The 9,817-nt window shown below is 22.8% G+C and overlaps 3 protein-coding genes across 5 annotated transcripts in view; 1 reads left to right on the top strand and 2 right to left on the bottom strand.

Moving 5' to 3' along the window:
• LOC102670851 (transcriptional activator protein Pur-beta) overlaps positions 1-621 on the top strand; it is a 22,465-nt gene extending 21,844 nt beyond the window's left edge. For all 3 annotated transcript variants that reach the window (XM_006619255.2, XM_031512231.1, XM_031512232.1), the window contains exon 8: positions 1-621. This exon is cut by the window's left edge and continues 2 nt beyond it. In XM_006619255.2, coding sequence (XP_006619318.1) covers positions 1-200 — 200 coding nt within the window. In that variant the 3' untranslated portion in view covers positions 201-621.
• A 314-nt stretch (positions 622-935) lies between these two features.
• LOC102671180 lies at positions 936-2,799 on the bottom strand. The gene is made up of 3 exons (XM_006619258.2): positions 2,726-2,799; positions 2,363-2,580; positions 936-2,286 (listed from the first exon to the last, which is right to left on the bottom strand). Exons 2-3 carry the CDS (start codon positions 2,576-2,578, stop codon positions 1,459-1,461), a joined length of 1,044 nt encoding a protein of 347 aa, XP_006619321.1. The 5' UTR covers positions 2,579-2,580; positions 2,726-2,799; the 3' UTR covers positions 936-1,458.
• A 3,070-nt stretch (positions 2,800-5,869) lies between these two features.
• On the bottom strand, positions 5,870-9,218 carry LOC102671325 (nucleolar protein 14 homolog). Its single transcript, XM_006619259.2, has 5 exons — positions 7,561-9,218; positions 7,351-7,480; positions 7,097-7,261; positions 6,512-7,020; positions 5,870-6,443 (listed from the first exon to the last, which is right to left on the bottom strand). The coding sequence occupies exons 1-5, from the start codon at positions 9,216-9,218 to the stop codon at positions 6,197-6,199; spliced, it is 2,709 nt and encodes a 902-aa protein (XP_006619322.1). The 3' UTR covers positions 5,870-6,196.
• Between the last annotated feature and the right edge of the window lie 599 nt (positions 9,219-9,817).

The raw sequence follows: 9,817 nt of genomic DNA, 5'->3' as shown, positions 1-9,817 counted from the left end.
CCACCATCAATCCTGAAAAATCCATGTCCGCTCCTGCCTCTCAAGTCCCAACAACTACCGATATCCCGTTATCTTCTGGTTCTGCTATAACTACATCAAGCACGAGCAAAAGTACGATGTCCGAAGAGAATGTTTCTAGCGGTTCTACAGCATCACAGGAGATTCAAGGGGTACCGCGCTTAGAAACTGTTCAAGTTTAAATTTGCGATGACGTTCTGCATAAACGCGCATGCGCATTTTCAATGCGTATGCGCGAGCGAAGGGCGCGAAAGAAACCGATAAGAGGTGGCGCGATCCAATTCAGAACGCACAGCTGGAGTGTATCGTTTAATTTGTTATTTTGTGTTCCGTATCGTGTATCGTGTTTCACGCGTAATTTCGTTTCCCTATAAACACAGATTCATTCAAATCTTACGGGAATAGTTCGCTTGTTGATTATCGAAGCGTTTAGATTAACTTCAAACGAACACGGGTTTCGAGTTAACAAAGCGAATGGTGCATACATACATGTTCTTTGAAAGACTTTTGCCGTTTCAATGGTATTTTCATGATAAATTTTTTTTTATTTTTTGTCAATCATCCGTATGTAAATTTTATCAAATGTTTATTATAAAAAAAAAATCACATGATAAATTTAACATTATATATAAATTGAATTTCGAATTTGTAATGTCATATTCTTGACATAAAGTATTGAAAATTAATTATATTCATTTTAAATTTAGAAATTTAGTTAATTAAATTATTTTAAGTTAATAATATTATGTTGTTAAGTTATTTTGTGATTTTAACCGTTTTAAAAAATTGTGAAAGTACAAGGAAAGGAGTACAAGGAAAAGTAAAAGGTTTTTTTATATATTTGTTAAAAAATATTCGAAAAATATGATAATCATTATTTGTAATTTTAATTCGTTGTATGTTGCACCATTCTTTCCATAACTTGAAAACAAAGGAACCCTATGTAAGTGTTGTTAAGCAGAGAAAAGAAGTATTGAATAACTTGATCCGAGTTTCTGTTCTTTTTTTCTCATTGTTAAAAGATGGATCGGTATCGTTAAATATTTTGCTTGTTTTTGAGACAGTAACGATAAGTTTTGTAATAAAAACGTCTGGTTTTTAATGGTTGGGTACGACCTGAGATTCGCATATTGCAATTAACAAAGAAAAATGCAAAATAAAAACTATCTATTGTATGCGAATAACTACTTAAGTTAATTATTACATTTTGTTCAAAACTATTAAATTTATATTATGCAGAAACAGAAATTTAATAAAGGTACTTTCTTTTGATACTATAATTTTCAAATCTTAAATTTTTTTTATTTGTATCATAAAATATAAATACATTTTCTTATCATTTATTATAAATTCTATATTCAAAACTTCAAGACAGTAGAATATATTGTATTGTTAATATTTTGAGCATTAGCATTTTTAATTTTAAAGAACATATATATATTATTTAATATCTGAATTTAAGAATTGTCCAAATAATTTTAGCCATTGAGGATAATGTGATAATAACGTTATTACAATATCTTCATTTTCAATATAAATATTTTCTAGCATTTTTAAAGTTGCATTTTTAGATTCATCCGTATGATGTATAGATTCTATTCGCAATAAGATTATAAGAGATTGTAAATTCCTTGGATAAAGATCTAAAATATCTTTATCTTGATTTTTACAATATTCCTTAATGCGTTTTAAAGTTGATTGTATAAAATTCATGACCGAAGGAGCATAATCTAATTGCACTAATAATTCTTTTAAAAAACCACATACTAACAAAAAGATATATGGAGATTTAATGATAAAATCGAATAATTGATTTATTAATTTTACATTTTCTGAAACGTCTACATTGTCATCTTTATTTAATTTAATACATGATGACATAAAATCGTGTAATAATGGTTGTTCTATTAATTTATATTTCTGTGATTTATATATAACTTCTATAGTTGAAATTGCAAGATTTAAATTGGAACTTTTCTGTACAGCATAACATAATAAGTGTTCATTTTCATCACAGTTTTCCAATTCTGTAAGTTTTACTAATAATTTTTCTACATAATATTTATAGCACGAACTTATAGATGTTAAACATATTAAAGCATTGGTTAAAGGTAACAAATTTTCATTTGATTCACAACTATTTAAGATATCATCCGTCAAATATTTCTTTAACAAATTTTTTAATAATGTTGAGGCATGTTTTTCATCCCTAAGTATTTTAAAATCTTGTAAATCATCATTAATTCTACACCATTCTCGTAAAACATCCTGAAGAAACATTAGATTTTGAAGTTACATAATAAATTATTTTATAAATTTTCATGTAGAAGAAAAATATACATACAATTACACGAAGTCGTACATTATAACGTTGATATGCTTCTTTTGAAACCTTATACGACAATAGTTTTGTTAAAGATGAACATAGGGCATCGATTATGTCAATAGATGGAAGGAACTTATCCTTTTCTAATAATATTTTATATTCCTTCGAATTTTCAAGATCTTTTGTAGCACTTTCACAACTGTGTAATATTGATTTCAGGATTCTTTCATCCATATCTGATAAATATCATTAAATAAAAATATTTAAATTTAGATTAATAAAAATAAATAATAATAAATAACGAGAAATATAAAAAAATATAATCATAAATTAAATAAAATGATAATTTTAAAGAATAATAAAAATTGTAAATATACTTACTAAGGTTATATGATTAAATATTGCATATAAATCCTGTTGCATTTCTTTGTAAATATAATTAATTTTGCTATCACAAAATGTTAAATTCATCATACTATAAGAAAGATATTAAATTTTAATTTTTTGAAATAAACATTGAAATTTTTCATAACCATTATTAAAAACCTAGTAGAACCTTTTTCAGATACTTACTTTCACCGAAATATCAACAGATCTAAATTTAATTAATTTATTTTACTAAATTTAATTTTAATTAATTAATTATATTTTCTAAATTTTTTCCTGTATATATTTTTTTCATTAAAATGTAAATAATTATTTTGTTAATGCACGTATAATATTTTAAATGAAAGTTAAAAAATATATATTATACATATATTTTCTGCTTTCTATATAAGTCTAAAAAAAATTAAAAAATTTAAATTATAATGATTATTTTATGTTCTATTTCTACGTTATATTTTTATACGTTATACGTTATATTTCTATATATTTTTAATATTTTTAAATAATTTTTTTATCTCTATCGTTAATTATAACGATATATTTAAAAATTTAATATCGAATATTTATTAGTTTTTAATTTTAATATTGATCATACTTCAGTTATGTATAAAAATAACAAAAAATATAATAATAAAAAATATTAATAAAACATGTTAGTAGAAATATGTATAATAATATATAATAATGGAAAAAATAATTAATAAGAATTTTATGTATAATTTGGAATTGCAATCATTGCATCATTGGTTTAAAAATGTTTCATCACAGAATCCTTCAATTACATATAATAATATATTTAAAATTATGAAAAATAATAACAATAAGACTGATACATCAAATATTATAAATATCAATAGTCCATTATTTTCAAAGTAAGATATCATAAATCATACTTAATATTATATAACATTATAACTAATGTAACTAATTATTTACATTATATTTAAGTTTTATTCAAAAGACACATATTAATTTTCATCAAAGAATAATTTTAAAAAATATTTTTTTACATTGGAAAATATATGTTATACATAAATTACATGCAAGAAAATCTAAATATAAAGCAGATTATTTTTATCACAAAAAATTACAAAAAAAAGTTTTGAATATATTATCAAAAAATGTATTATTAAAATGGAAACATATTGTTGTATCTACAAATGATAGTTGTAACAAATTTACAATTTCTGAAAATTATAAAAAAACAGAATTATATTATTCTAAATTTCTATTAAGAAAATATTTTAAATATTGGTATAATTATATCGCAATGATAAAAAAGAAAGAAGAATTATTACAAAAAGTTGTTACATTCCATAATTTATATTGTTTAAAAAAATGTATAATAAATTGGAAAATATACGTACTGTTACAAAAACGTAAAGAAATCGAAGAAAATAAAATTAATGAGGTAACATTAAATAATCAAAATTTCAATTATGATTTTTTTTTTTTTTTGATTCATAAATAATTTTAAATTTAGGCGCATAAATTTTATGCAACAAAAATTTTACGAACATTCGTAAAAACTTGGATTAACGTTTGCGAAATCAAATCGCAGAGAGATAAAATAGGAAATGTAATTACGCATTATAGAAATAAGTTATTAATAAAATATTTTAACGGTTGGAAGATATATTACAATTACAAAATAAAAAAATTAAATATTGAAGAGTATATTTCCACATACAATAGAAAAAGATTGTTAAAACGATATTTCAAACAATTTATTTTGGTAGTATTTTTATACAATCGATCGTATTATATTAATTTAAAATTTTTATTAAATTTGATTTCTTCTACAATAGTGTGTGAATGAATCCATCGCAAAAAAAATTGCAAATGAAAATGCTGAAAGATTTTATAATTTTAAAATCGTACAAAAAGTATTTCTTGCATGGCAAAGATGGTATAATAAAAAAATAGAAAATGCAACAAAAATTCGTGAAATAGAAAACATATTTAACAATACAAAAAAAAATGAAATATTTAATAATTGGCGTTTATATGTAATTCAAAATAAATGCAAAAGAAGAAAGACATTTGCAGCAAACAATTTCTATGAAAAAAAATTAATAATTAAAACTTTAAAAAAATTTCATAATTATGTTATTTATAGAAAAGAGAAAAAAATTAGATTATCTTATTTAAATGATAAAAGCGAAGAAATTATTCGACAATTGCAAATTATTTATATAGAAAAATGGAGAAATGCACTTTATAGTACTATGCAAGAAAAACAAAAATTAAATCAAGCAATTAAACATTGGAAATTAAATTTAACTTGTAAATATTTTTATAAATGGAAAGAATTTTCCTTGCAATACAAAATAAAAATGACCCATAAACAAAAATTGAACGAAATCGCAACTGGTTTTTTATTAAAAAAATTTATTTTACATTGGCATTCCAAATTACAAGATATTTTAAATATACGTAAAAAAGAAATTCTTGTGATCTCCACGATGGAATATAAAATTTTGAAAAAATATTTTTTAATTTGGAGAGAATATATTGTTCAAAAGATAAAAATGAATAATGAAATAGAAGCAGCATTAAAATTATATGAAAAGTTTGTATTACGAGAAGGACTTAAAAAATTGTTGAGAATTTCGCTTTGTAATATTAATTATCAACGTGATTTGCAATTGAAAAATGCAATGATAAGATCATTTGAAAATTTTGAAATTTTAAAAGAATATTTTGATAAATGGTACTCTGTAATTTATTTAAAAAAAAAATTAGAACCCGTTTATACAATTACAAATAGTAATGAATCCCAATTTATACATACTCAAATTTTACGTAACGATACATTTAATAATTTAAAAACTCGTTTAGTTATACCGGAATATATGATGAAAGAAGATATAATTTCAAACGTTTGCAATTTATTCGATAACTTTCCAGAAAAAATTGATTATTTCTTTTAATCATTTTAAAACAATAGTTTTTTATCCTAAAAATATAAATATTTATGCCAATTAAAAAAAAATACAGCGTAAATAGTCAAAAATAAATTTATAGAAATTATTTATTATATATATCATTATTTATGTACATTTTATTTTAAAATAATAGCGATTCACACAATATAATTATTATTTTATTGGAAACGAAGAAAATATATTAAAGAACTTTTATATAAAAATGTTTATATTTTATAAACATTTAGAAAAATGTTGAAATTACAAAAACTTCGCTAATATAGCGATTATGTATTATAGACATAATATGTACATACCATATTCATAACATAAGTTGCGAAATCCTGTTGCCAACGTGCGATAATTTATATTTCTAACGATATAATGCACATTGCGCAGTATCATTATGAAAAATATAAAGATTGAACGAAGCGTCATTGCAAACAATATCGTTCCACTTAAGTTTATTACGCGTGAAATAAATTTAAATAAAAATATAACAAAAAAAAAAATTAATATACATTTTAGATATGCAATATTATTTTTTTCGTTTCAATTTTTTTAATTCACTTTGTTGCATCGCAGCTTCGCCGAAGATTTCTTTCACTTTACGTTTACGTTCTTCATCATTTTTAATCTGTTGCTTTATTCGCAATTTTGCTAAGAATACTCGATCCCTTCGTATTTCACGAATAGCACCTTTCATTTCTTTTTTATATTTGTGCAATAATTTTTCTTTTTCGGCTTTCTCTTTTGACATAATCTTATGTTTTTTACTATCATATCTGTAAAAAATATATATAAAATTTTATAATTTATTTACGCACCAATGTTATTCAAAATTAATACATACATCGTTTCGATTCGCGGTTCGTACAATCTTAATGGTTTTGGTTTCTTTTTTTCAACAACAAGATATTCTAATTTTTTATTCTTCAATTCTTTTAAATCTTTTCGTAATCGTTCAACACGTTTCTTGACTTTAAATGGATACATATCGAAAGAATTTGCTTCGAGTAATTTTAAAATTGGTTCAAATATTGAATACACGATTTCTAATTTTTCAAAATGATTTTTAAATTCATATAATAGATTTATAGCCGTGAATAAAGCTCTTATTTTAAAATTATCATCCAACGGTCCATCCACCAAATCAGACGCTTTCATAAGCATATTAATTGGATCAATATCTAAATTAGTTTGATCTTCATTAAGTATTAATAAATTACTTAATTCTCCTGTTTTTTTAAAAGGTGGTATCATTTTTATTCCTTGAATTAAGCCTTTAGGCGTAGATATATAAATTATACCACGTAGAAAATTTATCACAGATGGCGCAAATCGTTCGCTTAATACAGTATACTGTAAATAAAATGATAATGCATATTATAATTTTTTCATATTTTATCATATTTTAAAATATAATAAAGTAAATTACCTCTAATATAAGAGTACATATTAAAAGACCTTTTGAAATATCTACTTTATTTTTAACTTGACATCTAAATAATATTTGAGACATAAATATTAAACAGGGAGTAGTAATAGGATGTCTGAAATCAGATGTTGGAAATATCAAAGAAACCAATTTAAAGAAAATAAGCTGAAAAAAAAAAATATTTTTATTAGAAGATTTATTAATTATAATATCACATAAAATATATATATTTCCTAATTAAATGTTGAACATACAGTGTCTAGATAAGGATATTTTTTTTTATTTTTTTCAAATTCTTTATGCTTTTCCTTAATTATTGCTTGTACGACAAATTTAGTATTTTCCGGATTTAAATGCGCAAGATCATACAAGAAGGGAGATAATCTAAAGCCAATACATAATTAACATAAATTATAACGTAAATAAAAAATTAAAATAAATTTTATTAAAAAGTTGCATATTACCTATCAACAATTTGACAACATTTGACCACACTTTCGACATCATCTTCTATAGCATGATTATTTAAATGCTGTAGTATAAACAAAAATAAATTTGATAATTTTTCTTTATTTATACTATTTAATGACCAATGATTGCATTTTATTATACGATCTATGATAATTGACTGATAATCAGCATTATGATTTTGTAAAAATTGTTGTAATTCTTCAAAATTTTCTGGTGATTTATAAACATAAGGTAATTCTTTTCTTGCATTTTCCATGATTTCTTTTCTTTTTAAAAGATCATCTCTAATTTCTTGCACTTTGATGTTGCAATTTAATTCAAGAACATTTAAATTAGCCTTTGACTTTTTATTATTTTTATCATTTTTTTCTTCATCTTCACTGGAGTATTCCGATTCTTTTAAATCCGACAAATTATCCTCCTCAGAATTTTCTGAAACTTCTTCATTGGAATTTTTATTTAATTCACTTTCAGCAAAATTTTTTATTTTTTTTCTTTCCTTTATACCGCCGTTCATTTTAATAACATTCAATTCTTTATTCGTATCCATATATATATTTTTTTCATCATTATTAATAATTAAATTATTTTCACTAAAATTATCATTATCATAATTATCATTATCATTTTCAGTATCACTAATATCTTCATTATTTAAAAATTGTTGTATATTTTTAATTGAATTTTTTTCATTATCCGAAGCTTCATCATTTATAGTTTCTAACATAAAACCATCATCAAGATCATCCGCAGATTTATGCTTAATTTCATTATTCGTATTATTTATAAGTCCTTTCATTCTTGCCAATCGATCTGCTTCTAAAGCCTCTAATTTTTCTTTTTCTTCTTTTATCGTATCTTCTTCAGATTTTAATTTATCCGATGGCATACCCTTAGCCTCAAATTTTAATTCACGCACAGCAATATCATAATCATCAGCCTTCGTCTTTATAACTTCTTCCTCAATATCTTTATTAGTTGCCGACACTATCGGAAGAAGATCTCTCCATTCAGAATCAAGTTTTTCCGTTAAATCTATGGTTCGTTCACGAATCTTTTGTTTCTCAGCTTTACGTTTTTTTGACTCCGCTATAAGTTCATCTATAATGTCTTTCCTAGATTTTCCAGATTCTGATTTTGATAAAATTCCACCACCAAAGTGAACTTCACCAACAAATTTATCATCTAATTTACCAGTTCTATTTTCATCATCGCTATATTCATCATCACTTCTTGGATCATCAAATTTTTCAATTTCTTCTAAAGTTTGACCTTTATGCGTTAATATTTCTTCATCATTTAAATTATAAATACTCTGTTTTTTATGAGCTTTCATACGTTCCGCTGCAAATCTAGCCAAGGCTTTTTCTTCTTCATTCATAAATAAATTTTTTTCACCTATACGTTTGTCTAAAAACAAATTATTTTTATTTTTTAGTTTATATTCTTGAAGAAGCGTTTCTTTCCGTTTTTTAATTGCTTTTGCACGTGATACACCCGGAAGTCCTTTATCCGTTTTATCTTTTTTACCTAATACATTTTGTTTAATCTTATTTATATGCACTTCAAATGGATTTAAAGATTTTTCGTTTCGCCGATCACGTTTTTGTTGGGAAATTTCTGATAATAATTTCTTTTTCGCTTTAGCCATTTTTATTATTAAAGTAAATTGAGAATAAAAGATTCCTGAGAATAAAATATTTTAACACACATTGATTTTAATTTTAAAAATTAATTTATATATATTATGATTATATTTCGTGATATAACTTACTTTAGAATATGTACCACAATTAATTCTTCAATTAATTTTCACAATTAATTTTTCAATCAAAATACATATATATACATATTATAATAAGTTTTTAAAATATAATCTGTTATTATAACCTTTAATTTTATATAACCTTCCTTTTTCGAGACAAAAATGTACGAACACCATTTAATATTTATATATATGCAATCTAAATTATAGATCAAAGATAATATTAATAAATTAAACAATTAAATTAATTTTTAATATTTTTAATATTTTATTCAATTTAAATTAAAATTATATATTTTAAAAAATATTCGATAAGACTTCTTATTTAGACGTGTTACTACTACCCACGTGCATTCTACTTTATCGATATTACCAATCAAAATTTTGTGTTTATAAATCGTATCAATAAAGTTTATTGAATTATTATAGAAAAATACATAAGTACACTTTTATAAATATATCACTTTTGTATTATTTTTTATATT

The sequence above is a fragment of the Apis dorsata genome, unplaced genomic scaffold, assembly GCF_000469605.1.
Source record: "Apis dorsata unplaced genomic scaffold, Apis dorsata 1.3 scaffold_400, whole genome shotgun sequence".
Taxonomy (NCBI): Eukaryota; Metazoa; Arthropoda; class Insecta; order Hymenoptera; family Apidae; genus Apis; species Apis dorsata.
Note: the sequence above shows the minus strand (reverse complement) of the source record. Positions and strands in the feature narration are given on the sequence as shown.